General features: G+C 48.3%; 1 protein-coding gene across 6 annotated transcripts; it reads right to left on the bottom strand.

Annotated features, from left to right (window-relative positions):
* Nucleotides 1-95: 95 nt before the first annotated feature.
* Nucleotides 96-21,164, bottom strand: C18H19orf47 (chromosome 18 C19orf47 homolog). Of its 6 annotated transcripts, none has more exons than XM_076838330.2 (12): nt 21,082-21,163; nt 19,092-19,208; nt 16,303-16,354; nt 14,442-14,552; nt 11,751-11,838; nt 11,540-11,654; nt 10,728-10,809; nt 6,846-6,983; nt 5,381-5,533; nt 3,656-3,726; nt 1,050-1,398; nt 96-352 (listed from the first exon to the last, which is right to left on the bottom strand). In XM_076838330.2, the coding sequence occupies exons 2-12, from the start codon at nt 19,134-19,136 to the stop codon at nt 255-257; spliced, it is 1,302 nt and encodes a 433-aa protein (XP_076694445.1). In that variant the 5' UTR covers nt 19,137-19,208; nt 21,082-21,163; the 3' UTR covers nt 96-254. The 6 variants fall into 6 exon arrangements, with proteins under 6 accessions (XP_076694445.1, XP_076694446.1, XP_076694449.1 ...); XM_076838331.2 differs by having other exon boundaries at nt 5,381-5,530; XM_076838334.2 differs by lacking the exon at nt 14,442-14,552 and having other exon boundaries at nt 5,381-5,530.
* Nucleotides 21,165-21,238: the final 74 nt, after the last annotated feature.

Raw genomic sequence — 21,238 nt, 5'->3', positions numbered from 1 at the left:
CTACCCCACACTAGGCTTGCAGTGAATACCCTTAGCTCACCCTGAAGGAGGGGAGAGAAACGGTTTGGAAGTCACAAAAATATATTAAATCAGCTGTTGTCTTCTCTCTCCAAACTGGCCTCCCTTCCCAATGCCCCTTGCCCACCACCCACCACAGACTTTTAGAGAAAAAGATGCCCAGGGCAGGAAAATGGAGGTGCCCCAGCAGTAGCCCAGGGCCTGGGAAGTCCCTCCAGCCTGGGCGTGGAGGGCATCTAACAGTCTCTACAGGCTCGACGCCACCGTCGACGTGGGGGCCGCTGGGAGGCCGGAGGTGCAGGAGGGTCAGGCAGGACGCAGCGGACAGTCGGGCCTTGCCACGGGGACAGAAAACAGAAGAGAAATGAACAGAGTGAAGAGGAAGAAAGAGAGGAGTTACAGCAATGGGGAGGGGCAGAGGAGGGAGAAAGGCTGGGTGCCAGGAGAAGGGAGACCCCCAGGGGACACCCACTTTGAGCGTGGGCAGGGGAACAGGGAGCTAAGGAGCTGGAGTTTGAGGCAGCAAGTGCTGCTGAGAGGGAGGAAGGGGTCACAGGAAAGATGATGGCACTTGGCACTTGGAAGAGGTAGAAAAGTGGATTCTGCCAAGGCCATGGCCAGAGAGCAGAGAACAGAGGGCAGGAGAGAAGGGAAGTCCCATAGCAGGCAAAGCCAGGCCAGTGACCAGCCAGACCAGGAACTATGGGGCAATTCCTCAGAGTGCTCAGGCCCAGTGTGAGTGCCTGAGGGAGACAAGCAGTGTCACCAGGAGCTGGCAGGTGGGCGGACAGGCCCTCGAGGAAGGCTCTGAAGGGACCAGGAGCCTGAAGAGGGGCCGGACACAGGCCGGCAATTCTGCCCTCTGCACCCCGCCCCACATGTGGGCTAGAAGGTCCTGCGGCCCAGTCTTTTGAACACGCTCACAGTGCCTGCATGGTCCATCTGGGCACCAAGGCCCTCAGTGGAGCTGCTCCCCCGGGGCCCCACCAGAGTCCTCTTAATGGTGACCTTGACCTCAGCCGAGGACTTACTCTTGGTGCTTGTGACCTGGCTGTCCTGGGCCTCAGGCACAAGGGTGGCCTTGCCCAGTCTCTGGATGATGCTGACTTTGGACAGGGACTCCGGCTTCCTCTCCAGCCCAGGGCGTGAGGAAAGTGTCAGGCGCCGCAGTGTTGGGGCAGCCGTCGTTGTCATTGAGCTTGTGGCCTTGGCTTTGACAGTCAGTGCTGGCTGGGGACTGGTCTTGGCTGGGCCCCGTCCTAGCTTCTTCAGGACCCCAGCATACTGCAGGACAGAGCTGCTGCTGTCATTGTCACTGTCCCATGCCAAATCCTCATCCATCTCTGGGGTGGCCCCGAGGCGACTGAAAACTCCCGTGGGCTGTGGACATCAGAGATAGGACAGTGAGTCATGTAGTCACTCAACACACTGCCTTCCTGGAACTCAATGCTGGATTAAACACCCATCAGTCAGATGGTGGTGACAGCATGGGGTGGAGATGACAGGGAGTAGGAAGCCCAGAGAAAGCACCAGACCTTGCCTGAAGTTCAGGAAGGCTCCCTGGGCGAGAACGCAGCTGGGCTGAGATCTGAATGGTAAAAGAAAGGGTCCAATAAAGCAGGGAAGGAACAGGGTGTGCTGCACAGAGGGATGACACGGGCGGGGTCTACAGAGGAGTATGGGAAAAAGTCACTTGGTCATTTACTCAGCAAATATATCCTGAGCCCCAACTCTGGGGCCTGGCCCTAGACCAAGCAATGCTGGGGATACAGAGCAGTTCCAGACCTGCTCTCAAGGGGCTCACAGTCCAGTGGGGAAGACAGGCTTGGCTCCAAAGTATGACAGCAATAACTGCAATTATGGGGCTGGGATTGTGGCTCAGCGGTAGATTGCTCGCCTAGCACGGGCGGGACCCGGGTTCGATCCTCAGCACCACATAAAAATAAAGGCATTGTGTTGTGTCCACCTACACCTAAAAAAATAAATATTAAAAATAAATAAATAAATAACTGCAAGTATGACATTGAGGTGTTCTCTGAGGAAGAGTATGCCAGGGTTACCAGCACTTCAGTAGAGCAGATTCCCACTCGGAGGTGTGAGCCACCTGGGAAAATAAAAGTCTGAAATAATCAGTAAGAAATAAAGACAGGGGCTGGGATTGTGCTCTCCTAGCCCGTGTGAGGCACGGGGTTCCATCCTCAGCACCACATAAAAATAAATAAAATAAAGATATTGTGTTCAACTACAATTAAAAAAAAAAAAAAAAGAAAGAAAAAGAGAAAGAAAGACAAAGCCAGTCAGAAATCAGATTTAAAAGGGGGTGCCTGATGGGTCTTCCAGCCCAGCTAGGAACTGGAACTGAACAACTGAAAAAGGCCCCAGGGGAAGGATTCAAAGGCAGGGATCTTGAGGTAAACAGGTTATTGGGTGTTTGGCAGGTTATGCCTATCTCCCCACCTCTGGGTGGCTGTGTTTGATCCTGAGGCTTTCTCAAACTGGGAAATTTCAGGCAGGATTTCCCAGAAAAGCAGCTTCCCTGCCTTACTGGCTCAAATAAACCCATAATTTATACAACAGAAGAATGCGGGAGGGGAGGAGCTAGGGGCAGCTCAACCCTGCTTAGAGTTCAGAGGGACTCCAAACTCCAGCTCCACAGCCAGGCACCCTGCAGAATGGATGAGCACAGAGATGCCTCCACCTGGCTGGACCCCTCAGCCACATGACCCCAAGAATGATTATCATCCCAGTGGAATGAGGAGGTGAGAGACAGCCAGAGCAGTGGCACCTGGTGAGCAAGAGAGTGAGGAAGGAGAAAGAGCCAAGGACCCACAGTTCAGCAAAGGTGACATCGGCTCATCACACATCCATGCCCTTCCACCATGCAGGGATTATCTGACTCATGCCTCATGACCACCCTTTGAGCTGGTACTCTATAGATGAGAACCTGAGGCACAAAGGGCTTAAGTGAATGGCCAAGGTGACATGGCCAGCCACAGTGCGATCCAGGGTATGCTCCAAACCATACTCCATGCCTGGGACCCAGGGAATTGCAGCCCACTACAAGACAGTGGGCTTCGTCACAGGAACAGGGAAAAGCCTCAGAGGGGTTTCCAGCAGAGAAGGAAGCCAGCCCATGCTGCAGACAGCACACCTTGCCGTTGGGGAGACAGGGGCTGGGGGGGGTTAACGGCAGCGGTGTGAAACCAGTTAGGAGGCTGTCACCCCATCCAGGCAGGAAGAAGTGGCAGCAGAGGTAGAGAAAGACAGTCACCCAATTCAAGGACTAACTGGAATGGAGGAGGGGGACATCCCTAAGAAGGGGTCCTAGAAGAGGAGTGACTTTGGGGGAAGATTCTGAGGACAGTTTGGGTTGGTGAGAACAGGAAACGACCGGCAGAAATCAGGACAGATTAGGACTGGACTGGAAAGAGAGAGAGAGAGAGACAGACAGACAGACAGACAGATAGACAGGTAGACAGACAGACTACAGACAGACACAGGGGCAGAAGACAAAGGGGAAAGCCACCTGAGCAAAGAAGGGAGCAGCCTGGGAAGGTGGGGAGCCCATGCTGGGGCCCATAAGGGGCGAGATGCAGGAGCTTTCAAGCCCCACAAAGCTCCACCTTTGCCAACTCACTTTATTCCCCATCGTCGTGTCTGCCTTGGTCTCAGCACCGAGACGGTCAAACACGGACGTTCTGTGGACACCTGAGAGGGAAGAGAGGCCATGAGAAAGCACCTGCCCAGCAGCCCTGCAGGCCCAGGCCCAGGCTGAGCAATGCAGACCCTGAGGCAGGGACGACAAGGCCAGCAGACTCTAGTCAGCTCCACTACAGCCGAGTCAGCTGTACACCCACACTATTGGCTACTGTTGACCCTCACCCTCACACCGGCTAGAGTCAGTGTGGGAAAGATCATCGCAAACTGACACCCTGACACCCCAGACTCCTTACTCCTTAGTACAAATTCATGAAATATGTGTAGGGAAAGAGTCCTTAACTCCTATTTGGTCCTTTCTCTTTGGGGATCATGGGTCCTAGGAGACTATGATGAATGGTAATGAGTCCTCTCAGCAAATAATAACCTAAATCTCCACCAATGGAATGTTTACCAAATCATGGTTCACAAATACTATGGAAATAAATGGCCATTAAAACCGAATGAAGAGTATAACTAATTAGAACAAATTTAAAAGAAAAACAACAATGATGAGGAACCAGGCACAGTGTACACACCTGTAATCCCAGAGACTCAGGAAGCTGAGACAGGAGAATCACAGGTTCAAGACCAGTCTCGACATCTTAGTGACACCATCTCAACATAAAATTTATTTTTAAACACATTTTTAGTTGCAGATGGACAGAAAACCTTTATTTTTATGTGGTGCTGAGAATTAAACCCAGTGCCTCATATGTGCTAGGCAAGTGCTCTACCACTAAGCTAAAACCCCAGCCCCCAACATAAAACTTCTAAAAGGGCTGGAGATGTAGATCAGTAGTAGAGCACTTGGCGAGCATGCTTGAGGCTCTGGGTTCAATCCCCAGTACCAAAAATAAACAAGTAAATAAAAAAGTAAGATGATGCTATTTGTGTTTAAAAAGAAAAAAATATCCATATGTGAGCAGATACACACAAGTTCACAGATGTTACCCTAAACAGGTTAACAGCAACCATGGGATACAGAAATGATGGGAAAGTCTTTTTACTGTATGATTCTGCCCCATCTGAAAGTTTTTCTATAAGAACAAACGTAACATTCTTCTATTCTTTTGGTACTGGGAATTGAACCCAAGGGCACTTAACCACTGAGCCACATAGCCACATCCCCAGTCCTTTTTGTCAATTTTGAGACAGGGTCTTGCTAGGTTTCTTAGGGCCTCACTATATTACTAAGATGGCTTTGAACTTGTGATCTTCCTGCCTCAGCCTCCCAAGTCACTGGGATCACAGGAGTGTGCCATTGTACCTGGCCTCAAACACAACATCCTAAAATAATGCTACCATAACAAAGTACACCTCCATGCTACCAGCCCCCGCTTGCACTGACTCTCAGTCTAACTTCCCTGGCTCACAATGACAATGCTCACTTTGGGGCACTTGCCCTCACTCAGGCAGGGTCATTCACTTCACAGGCAGCCATCACTGACTCCTTACCCCTGTCCCCAGGAGCCTGGCTACACTAACTGCAGGACGACAGGACACAGGTGATGTGTTCCCCTCCTCTATGGCCACTGTTGCATCTCCTTGGCCCAAGGTCCCCTAAGTCCATTAGTCTACTCCTCAGCCCCCACCTGCAGGCCATGATGGGTGTTGTGTGATGTAGCCAGGAGACCCACAGTCTCCAGGACACACAGGCCAGTACCTTTTGCTGCCTGCTGCTGCTCCAGGATCTTGCGGGTCCGGGGGGTGGTACCCTTGGGCATGTTGATGATGTATTTCCCCTCCATCTCAGCAGTGACGCGCCGACGCTTGGTGGGAACAACCAGGCTTTCCTCCTCCCTGCGGGCCAGGGCTGCTAGGGGAGGGTTAGGGTTAGACTTTAGGCAAAGGGCACATATGTTCTTTATTTCCATATTTGCATGACTGGACCCCTTACTGGCCTCATCACCACCAATTGAGGCCTGAGGAACTCAAAGGTCTTGGTGTCACAAGGTCACAGAAGGCACTTGGGATCTCCAGACATCGGGGGCACCCAGGCTCTCTGTGATTCACCCAAATCCAGCCCAAAAGCCCTCAGATGGGGATCCTTCTGGGTGAAAGGAAGGGTCTACACTTTCACAACTGTGCTTTTTCCCCTCCCTTTTCTAATGCTCATTTTATGACAACTAATAAAGCTGTATATGTATCACTTAGGCATTGTGCATAACTAAATTACACTTCAATTAAAAAAAAAAAGAATTCCTCAACGTGTCAAGAGGTGAAAGAGCCAGTCACCATTATTTCAACACCTTATAAACTAATGGTAGCCTTATTATTTGTGGCACACAAATCAAGGACAAAAGGGGGCGAGGCTTCCAAAAAAACAAGGCAAAGGGGAGCCCATGTGATAGAGATGGGAAGAGTACGATGAACTGGCCTGGGAAACACGCAGTCCCCCTTGGGCCTCAGCTTCCACGGTGCCTATGACACCACACTGTGGGGCCAGGGCCAACCAAAGCACAGGAGTAGGGCAGATCTTGGTGTCCAAAGGTTCGAGTCCCATTCCCAGCTCTCAAGGTGAGACTGGGAAGAGGAACACAGGGCAATCATGGAGAAACCCGAGGAGGATGCCCACGGAACGTGAGGGGCAGAGGTCCACTGTTAGAAGGAGGCCATAGAGGCACTGAGCCAGAGCATGCAGAGGAGATGCAAGAGATGAGTCCAACCACGCAGGGCCCTAGGAGACCATGGGACAAGGGTGGGCTTCATTATCAGAAATGGGAAGCCCAGAGGGTTACAGACACAGGGTTACAGGCTCAGACTGACAGCTGGAAGGAGGCAGTAGGTTCTTTACCTTTGACCCAGGCACTAAGCACAGGGTCCAGCACTAGTGGGGCTCAGTGAATGGCTGCTAAAAAAGACTGAGCCACTGAGTGACAAGAGCAATCCACACCTGTGCCAACATGCCATTGAGCACTTCCCACCATCCTCCCAGTTGGAGACCTGAAGTGAGCCCTACAGAGGTGTGGTGACTTGACCAAGTTCACAGAGGTGATTTAAGTTCAAAGGTTTTGTAGCCCCTGTAGCCTTCAAAGAACCTTGCAATATTGGGGATATGTCACCCCAAATACCTTCTGTCAACACATATTCAGCTCCAGCTGTGCCCACCACCTGCCCAAGTCCCTCACCAGCAGCCTTGGCACTTTTTGCTGCCATCTTGTTGGACACAGTGACAGAGATCTTGGAAGTGCTGGTGTCTGACCGTCTGGCGGGAGTGCTGGGTGGGGAGTCTCGGTTCAAGCTGTTGGCAATCATTCGGGAGGCAGCTGAGGGGAGAAAAGAGCGGAGTCCAGTCAGGCGGGGCCCTGGGAGGAAGGCCTGAATCCAGCAGCCTCAGAGCCAGAGTGGAGAAGGCTGGCACTGGACAGCACAAGGAAGGGGCAGCCCGTGTCACCCTGTGGCCGCACTCTCCTCATAATAGGGATGCTTGGAGGAGGGCTTTACCTTCCCTGTGAAGCTCACCCCTCCCAGTGCCCTGGACCAGACTCGTTTCCACCACACCTCGCCCATCAGGTGCCCAATCCTGGGCTGAGCTCACTCCTCCCCTCCCCAAGCTCCTCATCCGTGCCAGTCTCCAGGATCTTCCTCACCTGGCAAGCGGGAGCCTCCTGGCACTCTCTGTTCCTTCTGGCTAGAATGCTGCTCCCCAAGGACCGATAGGCTGGCTTTCTCTTCACTCAGGTCTCCTCTCAGGTGGCAACTCTGGGTCAGCACCCGTCACCTCTATCGCCCTGACCCACACTATGCTTTCTTGTTCTTGTAGCCCTCAACTCTGCTTGACAGTCAGTTATATCTGTTTACTGGTGGACTCCCCCACAAAACCAGGAGTCTGTGAGGAAACATGGTCTGCTAACCGCAGGGTCCCCAGTAACTAAAGTGGTTTCCTTCATACGTCCACAGTGAATGTCTACTGAAGAGATGAACTCATCGCTGAAAACACCAACATACCCACTAGAAAGGAACCCCTGCGAACCAATTCTACAGATGAAGGATCAGGACTCAGGGAGGGCAGTCACTCAGCCAGGCTCCTGAGCAATGTGGGTCTGGCTCTAGTTGTGCTGGGGCAAGAAAGAGGTGGCCTCCCTCTGGTGATGGGTGGGTAGTCTCTGGTAGTCTGTCACCTGTGAAGCAGGAGCGGGGATGCCTGGGGTGCGAGGGTGGGAGCTGCAGCATGCCAACAGGAGAGCCCGCCCCAGAATGAAGAAGATGGTCTTGCCTGGGGTTTGTTGCTGCTAGCTCTAGGGCATGGGTTTCAAGAGCTCTCGGGGAGCCGCTGCAGGGGAGGGAAGGGAGAAAGTCTTCATGCTGCCATTACTTTCTGACTAGTCCCAGAAGCCTCACCTCAACCCCTACTTTCTGCCAACTGGCTTTCAGATTGTGTGTTGATGTTTTCCAGGTGCTAGGGATGGAACCCAGGGCCTCGTGCTTACTAGGCAAGCACTTTACCCTGAGCTACATCCCCATTCCCAGACTTCAGTATTTTGTCTCACTACCCTCCCAAAGTCATCTTCTTTTCCTGTAGGGACTTTCTCTCCCATAATGACCCTCAATGCACTGCTATAATTACCTATTGCTTTTTTTTTTAATAACAACTATAACATATAGAAAACTAAATTAAACCTACCCAGACCATTTAATAAAAGATGATCCTCACATACCCAGCACCCAAGTCTGGAGGCAGAGCAATATTAGTTCCTCAAAGTCCTAGGACTAGAGCTGGGCATGGTGGTGCACATCTATAATCCCAGCAACTAAGAGGACGAGGCAGGAGAATTGCAAGCTTGAAGTCAGCCTGGGCAACTTAGTGAGACCCTGTCTTAAAATAAAAAAGTAAAAAGGGCTGGGAATGTAGCTCAGTGGTAGAGAAACCCTGGGTTCAATCCCTAGTACCACACATGCACACACAAATGTCCTGGTCCTATCAGACTGCCTCCCTCTCTGGAAAGAAACGTCTGGTTCCAGCCCTGGTCTCTTCTCTGCTAAGGCTCTGGTATATACCCAGGGTCAATTTCCCAGAGACATCTCTCCAGCTCTTCCTTCAGCTGGATGGGGTGGCGTTATGACCAGCAGCTACAAACTCTTGGGCTGTGTAGAATCTGCCCCAGGAGAGCTTCCACTCACAGCATTGTACCTGGCCAGGTGCACCATGATCAGGAACTTCTACAATAAAAGGAAGGCAGCCGAGACGGTCACACTTCTTGTATTGACACAGAGGGAAGTATATTGCTGACAGAGGCCAGGGACCTGCTGCTTTATCATCATGACAGCTAAGCACTGTTTGGGTGGAGGTAAAAACACTCTGTCTTGGCTCCACTGAATTTTTGCTTTATTTTCGTTTTGAGATGGTCTCTCATTATGTTTCCCAGGCTGGCCTTGAACTGCTGGGCTAGAGCAATCTTCCTGCTGCAGCCTCCCAAGTTGCTGGACTACAGGCATGCTCCAGTCTGCCTTGTTTTCCATTGAAATTGAGTTGAGTCAGGATGTCAGAGAACAATGAACTGTCCTCCCTCCTGCACCAGAGAGACACACATGATGGATGCTAGGAAGTGCATACAAGTGATCTTAGTGGGAATGCTGTTTGGAGATCTCTTCCACACCCTTTTCTTTCTTTCTTTGCCTGTTACCCCTTCTCTTCTTAATTGCCTACTTTCTTCACTAGTTCTTAAGTATATGTGTTCTCATTTTTTAAACTTTGTTTTGGTAGTACTAGGGACTTGAACCTAGGGCCTTGCACTTGCCTGGCAAGTACTCTACCACTGAGCTCCACCATCAGCCCTTTTTATTTTTTGTTTTATTTTATTTTTTAAATACTTTTTTAGTTGTCAATGGACTTTATTCATTTATATGTGGTGCTGAGAATCGAATCCAGTGCCTCACACATACTAGGCAAGCGCTCTACCACTGAGCCATAACCCCAGCCCCACTTTTTATTTTTGAGACACAGTCTCACTAGGTTGCCCAGGCAGGCTTTGACCTCAGCAACCTACTGCCTCAACTTTCCAAGTAGCTGAGATTACAGGTGATGCACCACCACACCTGGCTAAACTTAAACTATTAACAATATTCAGAAAGGCATAAAAATGTCCTCATTAAAGATTTAAAAGACTGGCAAAACTACTCTATGCTATTAGAAATCAAGGCAGTGATGCCTCAGAGAGGGGAAGTGACTGAGAGGACCTCAAGCGGGATTCTAGGAGGCTGGTCATGTTTGTGTTTCTGCATTTGGATGCTGGCAACACGGGTGTCCTACACATAAGTCATTCAGCTGTACCATTATGATCAAACCTTTTTCTGCATATATGTTGTGGGACTATTGTAAAAATAATCACCGATTTGTTCAGCTTCCCTGAATTCATGCCTTTGAGTTGGCGCTGCCTACAGTGATTCTAGCCTCAGCACAAGGTGCTTATGCTGGCCAGTTAGGAAGAGCAAATATTATGCAAGCAGAGACTAAAGATGTGCTTTACACACATCTGGGGCCTGATCCTGTCTCAAAACAATAAAAAGGGCTGGAGGTGTAGCTCAATGGCAGAGGGCCCCCTGGACTAGATCCCTAGCCCTGCAAAAAAGAAAAGAAGGCCTGAGATGGCTTTGCTTCTACCTCTTAGATTGCTTTTGGGCACTCTGGAACATGTCCACAGTGAATAAGAACACACTGTAAGAACAGCCACTCACTTCCCAGTTTATTTCTCTCCCTTAAAGAGGGCTGCAGATGGCTGGGCACTGTGGCCCATGCCTATAATCCCAGCAACTTGGGAAGCTGAGGGAGGAGGCCAGTCTGGGCAACTTAGCAAGATCCTGTCTCAAAATAATAAAAGGGGCTGCAGGTGTAGCTCAATGGCAGAAAGCCCCTGGACTAGATCCCCAGTCATGCAAAAAAGAAAAGAGGGTTCGAGATGGCTTTGCTTCCACCACTGCAAAATTCAGAAGTGATGCAATGGATAACCAGGTGTGTCCTCTTTGCTGACAGAGTGTGAAGAGGAAAAGAGGCCTGAATAAATGAGACTCACCACTAGAGGCACCACGGCGAAGTTCTCCTGGGAGCGGGCTGGGACTGCAGGGCACTGACTCAGTGGCAGCTTTACACATGTCCTGTAAAAAACAGGCACCTGGGTTAACACAACAGAACCAGGGACAGAGATCCGAGCAACATGGAAAAGGATCAGAACCTGACTGTCAGAGAAGGGATGTTCAAACATTTCATTCGTGACCAGGAAAATGCACCATGCACACCCAAACCGAGGGACATCCCACAAAGTATCTAACCAGTACTCTTTAAAACATCCAGAAGAGGGCTGAGGATGCAGCTCAGTGGCAGAATGCTTGCCTTGCACAATACCCTGTGTTCAATCTCCCCCCACCCCAAAAAAAGTGTCAGGGTTGGGATTCGGGTGTAGCTCAGTGGTAGAGTGCTTGCCTGGTATGCACATGGCCCTTGGTTCCACCCCAGCACTGCAAAATAAAGGAAAACAAAACAAAACCCTGCTGTCCTGGGGACAGATAAATTCTAGAAATAAATGATGAATATGGGGAAGGTATGAATTCACAATAACGATAAAAGTTAGAACCTTTACTGAGGCTCTACTTCAGGCAGAGTACACTGTGCTAGCCTAACACAGCCACACTTCAAGATAGGTTTACCTCTCTGCTCTTTATAGGCAGAGAACATAAGACACAGAGAGGTTAGGCCATAAGTTAATGTCACAGAGCAAATGGCTGAATCAGCTTCAGAACCCAAGTCCCCCTGCTGTGCTGCCAGGTCTCCTACTAGATTTGCAACTGCCTTCCATGCTAAACCCAGAGGGCCAGGCAGAGCACCCACCTGGCGGTGTACCACCTTGGCATGCTTTAGGATGGCAATGATGTCACCCACCACAGTCACGCCCAGCTCATTCATGATTTCCTTGTTGAGATCTAACAGCATGCTCTTTTGGATCCTGCAGGGGAGGGTCAACAGTGAGGCCCAAAGTGGGCCAGCCAGCTCCCTGCCTCCCCCCACCCAAGATCAGCCCTGTCCCCTCAAGTCACCTCACCTATTATCCACAAACATCACAGCATAATTAACAGCAGGTCCTGGAGGAATGCCAGCTTCCTTAAAGAACTGGATCCACTCAGAGGTGGCTGGGGAGTTGAACAGAGCTTGTTATTCTCGTGATTCTCTTGAGGGAAGAGCAGCAGCAGAACCCCAAGAGCTCCGAGATTCAGAGCACATCACCTGCCAGGCCTCCCACTGAGTGCACACACCAAGGAAGGAAGCTGTCCTCTCACCACCCGACTTAAACACTATTGAGATTCCCCCACCTGCCAAGGAGGAAACAAAACCTAGGCTGGAGAGGTTGGGCAACCCACCCCAGGGCACAAAGCTAGCCAGGAACAGAGCTCCCGAGCTCTCCACCTTCTCCTCACAGCTCTGCCCTGCCCTCAAGCTGCCAGAGCATTGCAGGCACTTGGTCAATGACTAATCTGCAAGACCTGGGATGAGGGGTTCTCTTCCCTCCCTCCCCAGGCCCAGGGGGAAGGGTCACAGAGCTAGCTCACAAGTTTCAGCAAGACCCTACCCGCCACAGAAGCAGCCCTGCCTCAGAAAGAGGCATGAAAAGAACGAGCATAAGCTTTGGCTTCTGGGTTCAAGTCTCAGCTCTGCCATTTCCTGCTTGACTAAGGGACTTGGGGCAAGTCAACAATGCTCAGTGCCTTGTTTTCTTCATCTATGAATTTGGGAAAATACTGTGTACTTGGGACAGTTCAGGTTTTGTTCCAAGCACTGGGAGTACCACAGGGGACAAACTGAAGTCTCTGTTCTTGTGGAACTGACATTTTATTGGTGGCATCACCAGCATCCTTGGATCACTGTGCAGACTCAATGAGAAAATCCACATAAAGGTCTTCAACTGGTGATTGGCCAGAGGATCTCCTCAACCCATGTCATCTTTTATATTTATTATTTATTTATTATTACCATTACTACTGATCTTCCTCTCTCCTCCCACTACCACTAAACATGAAGCCGGGCTGGGGGTGTAACTCAGCGGCAGAGAGCACACTTAGTATGCTATGGGCCTGAGTTCTATCACCAGAGCCAAAACAAAACGAAAACACATGGAGCCACTGGCAGACTCCGCCATGAAGCATTGTTATACCTAAACTTCTTTTTCTGACCCTGACTTGTCAGGCCAGGTGGAAGATAAGATCAGTGATCCCATGGGCTGGGGGTGTGGGTCAGTGGTAAGACAATTAAAGCTCTGGGTTCATTCCCAGCACTGCAAAAACAAAAACACACAACAAGACCAATGGTTCCTTGCAGGGCGGGCTTAGTGGCTATAATCCCAGCAGCTCAGAGAGCTGAAGCAGGAGGATCACAAGACCAGATTCTGCAGTTTAGGGAGGCCCTAAATAACTTAGGAAGTCCCTGTCTCAATAAATAAGGGCTGGGGATGTAGGTTAAACACCCCTGGGTTCAATCCTCTGGTACAAAAAAAAGGGGGGGGGGCGTTCCAAGTAGACATTTTCTTTTTCACATTTTAATACCTCTAAAATGAAGATCTACCTCATAATTGATGGTGTGCCAGTTTCACCAGCAACTTCTTTCTCGTGGTGATAATAGTACACCTAACAATCCATGCTATTTTGGATTAGAAAAGATTTGGGCCAAGTACGGCAGGGCACGCCTGTAATCCCAGCAGTTCAGGAGGCTGAGGCAGGAGGACTGCATTTGAGGCCAGCATCAGCAACTCAGTGAGGCCCTAAGCAACCTAGCAAGACCCTGTCACAAAAACAAAACATAAAAAGTGCTGGGGATATGGCTCAGTAGTTACCCAGTACCCAAACAAAAAAGATTTAGTATAATTTCACTCATTTTCCTTTTAAAACAACTGAAGCTTAGAGTGGAAAAAAAGACACAATCAGGATTAGGTGTTTTATGGGTGGCTTGCAGGACTCAGGCACAGACCCATAGGTCACATCTTGCTAAAGAGGACCCTGCCCAGCCAGTGTCTTTCAGTGGCCTGAGCCCTGTGGGGCTAGAGAGCAGACAAGGCTTCCTGACCTTGAGGCTCCCTCCACCAGCCCACAGGAAAAGGGAGCTGTTTCACTCTTTTGAACAGGCACTACCCACTGGCCAAGACGCAGGGCTCTGGGTGCCATTAGCCCACACTAGGCAATGTGTCTATGTAGCAAAAAGTACCACATAACGATTCCATTTCTACAAATGTCTAGAGCAGGCAAATTCAGAGACAGAAAGTAGATTAGTGGTTGCCAGGAGCTGGGAGAAAAGAAGTGGTGACTGCTGATGGGCATGAGGTCTCTTGGAGAGTGTTAAAAAGGCTTTGAAATTGACTGTGGTGATGGCTGTACGGCTCTGTGAATAGAGAATGTAAAAACCATTAAATTTGTATACTTTAAATAGGTAAAATGTCTCGTTTATGAATTGTATCTTAATTAATCTATTCTTCAGCAGAGAAAAACATCACATAGGTTGGAAATAACTCTCTGCCTAAGGAAAATCCTGAAATTTTAACCATAAGATTATTGAAAACCAGTGTCCAAGGAACTGCAAATGTCCCCACCCAGCACATATCATCATCTCACGTATTACTAAGAAGGAAAACAAGCAGCCAATTAAACTGTCATAAGCGGCTGGTTGTTAAGTTGTAGCCTCACTTCAGAAATGTTAACTGAGCAACAATGTATCTTGGAATGGGTGAGCGGGTGTTTGCTGCACATACCAGGAGACAGATACAAGAATATACATGGCAGGGCTGGGGTGTAGCTCAGTGGTAGAGTGCTCGCCTTATATGGGTATCGCTGGGCTTGATTCTCAGCACCAAAAGTTACAACTAAAAAAAAGTTAAAAAAAAAGAAAGAGCTTCAACCCTTGATGGTGGCATTATGAACATACTGTGTCACTTAGTGAAGTACTACACAACAGCGAAAAAGAAAGGACAACAGCTATGTTTGGCCACAGAGATGACCCTCAAACAAGGAAGTCAGACACCAAAGAACACAGAGCGTAAGACTTCATTGCGTAATTTCAAAATCCAAGACTGGGGCTGGGGGTGTAGCTCAGTCAGTGGTGGAGTGCTTACTAGCATGCACTAGGTTCAATTCCCAGCACTGAAAAAAAAAAAAAGTCTGTAGAAGAGGACAGTGATAAAAAGTCTGTAGAATAGGAGAGTGATAAAAAGGTTTCTACCAGTGAAACTACTACACAGAAATAGAAAGATAAGGAAATATGTCCAGAAAAGATCAGAGAGTGGTTTACTCCACCTGGAGGAGTGGGTAGGACCAAGGCAGGACCCCGAGGCATCTGAAAATATTTCACTTCTTGACAAGGATGGTTAGACGGAGTTTGGTTTTCAATCATTCTATTGCATCATGTGTAAGCCAACAGGTACACAAGTCAATAGATTTTCTTAAACCAAACACATCCATGTAACCAGCACTCTGATCAAGAAAGAAAATATGCCCAACATCCCAGATCCCCCTATTGCCACTATTACCCCTTCTCAAGGGCAACAACTACCTTCTAAAATTATGGATTGGTTGTGCCAGCTTCTATGCTGTATTTAAATGGGATTATAAAGGATATTTTCAGATATTTGCTTTTTAATTGTTTTAAAACCATGGGAGGGCTAGGGTTGTGGCTCAATGGTGGAGTGCTCACCTAGCATGCATGAGGCACTAGGCTCCATCCTCAGTACCACATAAAAATAAAATAGATATTGTGTCCACCCAAAACTAACAATATAAATATTTAAAAAAAAAAAAAAAATGGGAGCCAGATGTGGTGACACATCTCTGTGATCCCAGTGACTCAGGAGTCTGAGAGGAGGATCTCATGTCTAAGGCCAGCCTCAGCAATTTAGAGAAACCCTCAGCAACTTAGCAAGACTCTCTCAAAATTAAAAATTAAAAAAAGACCAGGGAGGGCTAGGGATATCACTCAGTTGGTAGAGTGCTTACCTTGCATGCACAAGGCCCTGGGTTCAATCCCCAGCACCAAAAAAAAATAAAATAAAATAAAATAAAATATAAAATAAAGGACCAGAGAAGCACTCCTGGGTTTAATTCCCAGTACCAAAACAAATATCATGTTAATGGGTTTCCTGTACTTCACTACACGTACAGTAAATCTCAAGATTCTCCAAAGCTACCAAGTAATTTCTGTGTCTGGGCAATCCTGAAATCAGAGTGTAAAGACAATCAGGTGATACAGCTCATGAAAATCACAACAGTTAACATTTGTTGAGATCATATGACCAAGAAATGACTTGTGGTAATCTCCAGAATGCCAGGATGCAAGGAGTATTATGATCTCCATTTCACAGGTTAGAAAACCAAGGCTCTGAGAAGCCCTGTAGGAGATCTGACAGACGTCATACTGCAAGTTCTTTATGGCTGAACTACGCAGTCAGTAGATCCAGATACACAGAAGAGGCAGGCAGCCTTGAACTGGCCCCAGCCCTGCCCCCCACCTTCGTCAGAGTACAGCTGTTCCTGCCAGTTTCCTTCCCTCCCTCCCCCTCCCAGCCATACCTCAGAAAGGGCAGTGGGGAGAGGGGGCCATCCAGAGAAGGACAGACTCACCCATAGTCACCGAGACCATCGTCTCACTGGGCCAGACACTGCACCCTGGAGCCTGGAACAGAGAATAAAAGAAGGTCCATGAATCGCCACCATGTGAGCACACGTCCCTCTCCCAGTGCCGGCCAGCCTGCCTGCCTGCCTGCCTGCCTGCCTGCCAGAGGAGCATTCCTGGGCTAGGGGCTCACAGTCCAGGAATAGCCTAGAGCAACTGGCAGAACGTCAGCTCAGACAGAGCTGCCACCACAACTATCACTTGTGCCTGGGACAAGTCACAGGGACAACAAATGTCCATAGCTCTGATCCCACACACCTCAAAGGTCTGATTAGAACAGGGACAGAAAAAGACACTTCCTGCCCCAAAATCTTCTTCATAAATGCCGTTCACTCACCCATTTACACATTGTTTACTGAGAATGTACTCCGTGTGAAGCACTTAGAATACTGAGATGAACAAAGACAGGGGAGTGAGACGAGAGTCAACAAGCAAAACAGAGACAGGGGAGTGAGACGAGAGTCAACAAGCAAAACAGCTTACAGTGCAGAGTGTTGGAAGCTACCAGTGTTACAGAGAAAACATGTAGGGCCTGGGAGGGGACAGTCGCAATCTTCAATTGGATGATCAAAGAAGACTAAAATGACACAGAGACCTGAAGGAGGGGAGGGAGGAAGCTGTGTTTTTTGTTTTTGTTGTTGTTTTTCATATTTATTTTTTAGTTATATATGGATATAATTTCTTTATTTATTTTTATGTGGTGCTGAGGATCGAACCCAGTGCCTCATGCATGCTAGGCGAGCGCCCTACCTCTGAGCCACAACCCCAGCCCAAGCTGTGTAGGTTTACAGAGAAGGTCCAGTGAGTCCGGTGCCCTAAGACAGGGGCTCTGCTGGCAGGTCTGAAGGATGAGGAGCCAGTGTGGCTGCGGAAGAGCGAGCCAGGACAGCAGGAGCCTGGTCAGAGAGGTGGGGGGCCAGAGAGGAAATGGAAAGCCAATTTTTACTTGGATAAGACCAGCAGATGCTGAAAGGTGTTATAGACACAACAGCACCAATGGAAACTTTCCAGGCATGAATGGCAGTGTTGAAAGATAACTAAAGGAAATGACTTTCTCATGTGCTACCTGCCTCCAGGACCACCTGGCCACACTGTCTTGGGCCAAACTTACTTCCTCTCTTCCATTTGCTCTGCCCTCTCAATTGACTCTGCCCTCTTCAACCAGGCCCAGTTCCAACACTGATGCTTCTCCCTCATCTCTCCATTCTGAGGGTATAAAAGAGTGGTCAAGAGTAAGGACTCTTGGGCTGGGGATGTGGCCCAAGTGGTAGCGCGCTCGCCTGGCATGCGTGCGGCCCAGGTTCGATCCTCAGCACCACATACAAACAACAAGGCTGTGTCCGCCGAAAAAACTAAAAAATGAATATTAAAAATTCTCTCTCTCTCTCTCTCCCTCTTTCTTTTAAAAAAAATTCTCTCTCTCTCTCTCTTTAAATAAAAAAAAAAAAAAAAAGAGTAAGGACTCTGGAGCCAGGCATGGTGGCGCGGCACACCCGTAACCTCAGCAACTTGGGAGGGGAAGCAGAAGGATCACAAGCCTCAGCAACTTATGGAGACCCTGTCTCAAAATAAAAAATAAAAACGGCTGGGGATGTACCTCACTGGTACCAAAAAAAGAAGAAGAAAAGGGAAAAAAAAAAAAAAAAGAGTAAAGACTTGAACTAGACTGCAGGGGGTTCAAATCCAGCTGTACCACTTACTAGCTGTGTGGCCTTGACAAGTTACTTCTGCAGTCCAGTCTCAGGATCCCCATCTGTGCACTGGTGTGGCTGGATGTTACTTACTCTAGAGGACTGCTGTGAGGGCAAAGTGGGCTATGTACCAAGGCCTGGGAGGGGGCTGAGACTAGGCTTGGTGTATACTAAGTGGACTGGGAAGGGCTCCTCCTGGCCTCATCCCCTGGTCTTGCAGTCAGCCTTCCTCTCCATCAGGTGCTTTACCTGTTTCTCAGTTTTGTTTTGTTTAATTTTGAGTTGGGGGTCTCACTATGTTGCCCAGGCTGGTCTTGAACACCTGGGCTCAAGTGATCCTCCTGCCTTACCCTCCCTGAGTAGCTGGGACTACAGGCATGTGCCTATGAACCCAGCTTGCCTCCTAGTTTCTACACAGGATGTCACATGAGCCTGTAATACCTATCTCCCATCATCCTCCTGGCAAGCTCTTCTTCCCTCTGTTGGCTGTCCCCCACTTTATGATGCTTTCCCTCAGTTCCCACATGTGAGACTCTCTCCTCTTCCCTGACCTTTTCTGGCTTCTGCTGATTCCATGATTGACGAACATGACCAGACATCATTTTGCCCTGTACCTAACACTCATATTCACTTTCCCTTCTAGATTTTACCACGGGACAAAGATACTACAATATGCATCCCTCAAAGAGCAGGGCATGGGGCTGAGGTTGTAGCTCAGTGGTAGAGCAATTGCCTAGCATGTTTGAGGCACTGGGTTTGATTCTCAGCACCACATATAAATAAATAAAAATAAATAAAAGTCCACTGACAACTAAAAAATAAAAAAAAATTAAAAAAAAAAAAAAGAGCAAGGCATGGAAAGATGTCAGTAAGATGTCAGCAACTCACAAACCAGCACTAACAGCATCAGGACCAAAGTTAAGCATCATACTGATTGCCTCGCAATAGCCTCATGAGCAAAGACTATTATTAGCTCTATTTTAATCAATCAAAAAACTGACTCATAAGGAGCAGTCATTTGTCAAATGTCACATCTAGCAACTGACCTTACTGAGATTCAAAAACAAGTTCTCCTTGATTCCGATGCCCATGGAGTAAGTCCTTGTGAGTGCTTCCTACATGCCAGGAATTGAGTATATAGTTAGTGACTTCTCACAGCCAGCCTGGGAAAAAAGTAAAAAATGAGCAAAAAAGTCAAAAATTTTAACATGAGAGAGGTAGGTTTAAGGTTCACACAACAACACACAGCAGGGCCAGGAATTGAATTCAAACTGTGGTTAATGCCAAACAAGGTATTACTATGAGTCTGTCCTTGAAAGATCTTAGCTAATACTTATCTGAATCCTTTAAGTATTGGTATTCTTCCCCATTGCTGTGGAATTCCCTCTTGGACCCAATTACCTTTCTCTACCACCTTAAAAGCCACTTCCAGTGCATTCTTCAGAGTTGAAATTTAACAAAATAGAAATTTTTTACATGGCAGTTCCCAAAACTCAATTAAATAACATGTACCAGATTCCATGTGCTAAGCTCTTAAATTTGGATACATATCCCAATTTTACCTCTTCCTAATCCTGGGCAAGTGGCTAAATCTTTCTGGAACTCATTTTTCTCAACTGTACAATAAGAAAGAGTATCTATTGCTAAAGGTGTTAGAGGGGTTAAATGAGCCAATAAATCAAAGCTCTAAGAACAATACTCAGCAAGTGGTAAGTGTGCCTTAAATAAAATAAATCTTCAGTAAGCTAGGTTCAGGGTTGGACACGTCAGCTGCATGCGAAGACTTTTGACCAGAGGCTGAGGCAGGAGAATTGCAAGTTCAAGGCCAGTCTGGGCAACTTTGCGAGACCCTGTCTCAACATAAAAAATTGTAAAAGAGGGCTGGGGATGTGGTTCAAGCGGTAGTGTGCTCGCCTGGCATGTGTGCGGCCCAGGTTCGATCCTCAGCACCACATACAAACAAAGATGTTATGTCTGCCGAAAAATAAAAAATAAATATTAAAAATTCTTTCTCTCTCTCTCTCACTCTCTCTTTAAAAAAAAAAATTGTAAAAGAGCTGGCACATAGCTCAGTGGTAGAACATTTGCCTACCATGGGGGGGCCTTGGGTCCAATCCTTATTACTACCAAAAAACAAAACAAAAACAATTTGATGGAGTCAATGAGATTTGACAACATGGACTCATAGAACATAAATTATCCTCTTTTCAGTTATATTTCATTCACTGTCTACAATTTATGGGCTGTTTTGTTTCCATTGTATTTCAGATTTTTTTTTTCCTTTCTCATGGCAAGCAATGTTAGGTTTCCATTAGAACAGAAATGTAAATTCCTTCTCAAATGAATGACAAAGGAACATGCACCAGTCATTTTCAAGAAAAATAAAAATCTATACTACAAGATTGGACAAAATTGGCCAAATAATAAGTGGCATAATGTCGATTTTCCCAGCTGCGGTTCTGTTTTTCCTACTGCTATCTCTGAGATTCCTTCCTCCTTTTTATTGGAATTCCCAGCTACACCAATGACTCTCTGAATCATTATCATTATAGTCCCAATCTACTGAGCTCTTGCTATGCTAAATGCTTAACATACACGTCTCATCACAATCTGCAAAATGACCATATGATATTGAGACTGTCAGCGCAGGAAACTGCGCTTCAGGGAGGTGAAGGCACGGGCCCACTGCCACACAGTGCATCTGGGACTGGAACCCAAGTCAGTAGGTTTCCAAGTCCAACAATCTCTTACGCCCAACGCAAGCATCACCAATGCTAACAGTGGTATAGAAAGGCAGGGAGCACTAGGTACAAGCTCTGAGCTAGCGGCTGTGACATGCAAGCGCTCACTTCGCATTCGACCCCTGAAGCGGGAGCTACAGTTCTATTCGGACCCCCATTCTACAGAGAAGGAAACGGAGGCTAAAGAGAAAGAAATCACTCGGGGTCTCCCAGTGGAGCCCGGTACTCCCTCCTATCCCACCGCATCCGGCCCAGGCTCACGTCCCCCCACCCCCACCCCCCGCCCTCGCCTCACCTGGCCCACCGGCCCAGCACCCATTCGCGCAGCCGGCCCTCCCTCCCGGCGGCGCCAACTGTCAGACACTCCTCCTTGGTGCCGGATCGCCCGCCCCGGAAGCCCGCCCTCAACACCGGAAGTCTGACTGACCGCTCGCGACCGCTCTAGCCCACCG

This window comes from Callospermophilus lateralis, chromosome 18, assembly GCF_048772815.1.
Source record: "Callospermophilus lateralis isolate mCalLat2 chromosome 18, mCalLat2.hap1, whole genome shotgun sequence".
Classification (NCBI taxonomy): domain Eukaryota; kingdom Metazoa; phylum Chordata; class Mammalia; order Rodentia; family Sciuridae; genus Callospermophilus; species Callospermophilus lateralis.
The sequence above is the reverse complement of the archived record's forward strand: the minus strand, read 5'-3'. Positions and strand labels throughout refer to the sequence as shown.

Excerpts from the sequence above, each read along its gene's own strand:
- C18H19orf47 (XM_076838329.2), bottom strand. The coding sequence starts at position 19,136 with ATGGGCATCGGAATCAAGGAGAACTTGTTTTTGAATCTCAGTAAG. Across the intron at positions 10,810-11,539 it reads CCAAGGTGGTACACCGCCAG|GACATGTGTAAAGCTGCCAC; the intron begins GTGGGTGCTCTG and ends TGTTTTTTACAG. Across the intron at positions 3,727-5,380 it reads GCAGCAGCAGGCAGCAAAAG|GTGTCCACAGAACGTCCGTG; the intron begins GTACTGGCCTGT and ends CTTCCCTCTCAG.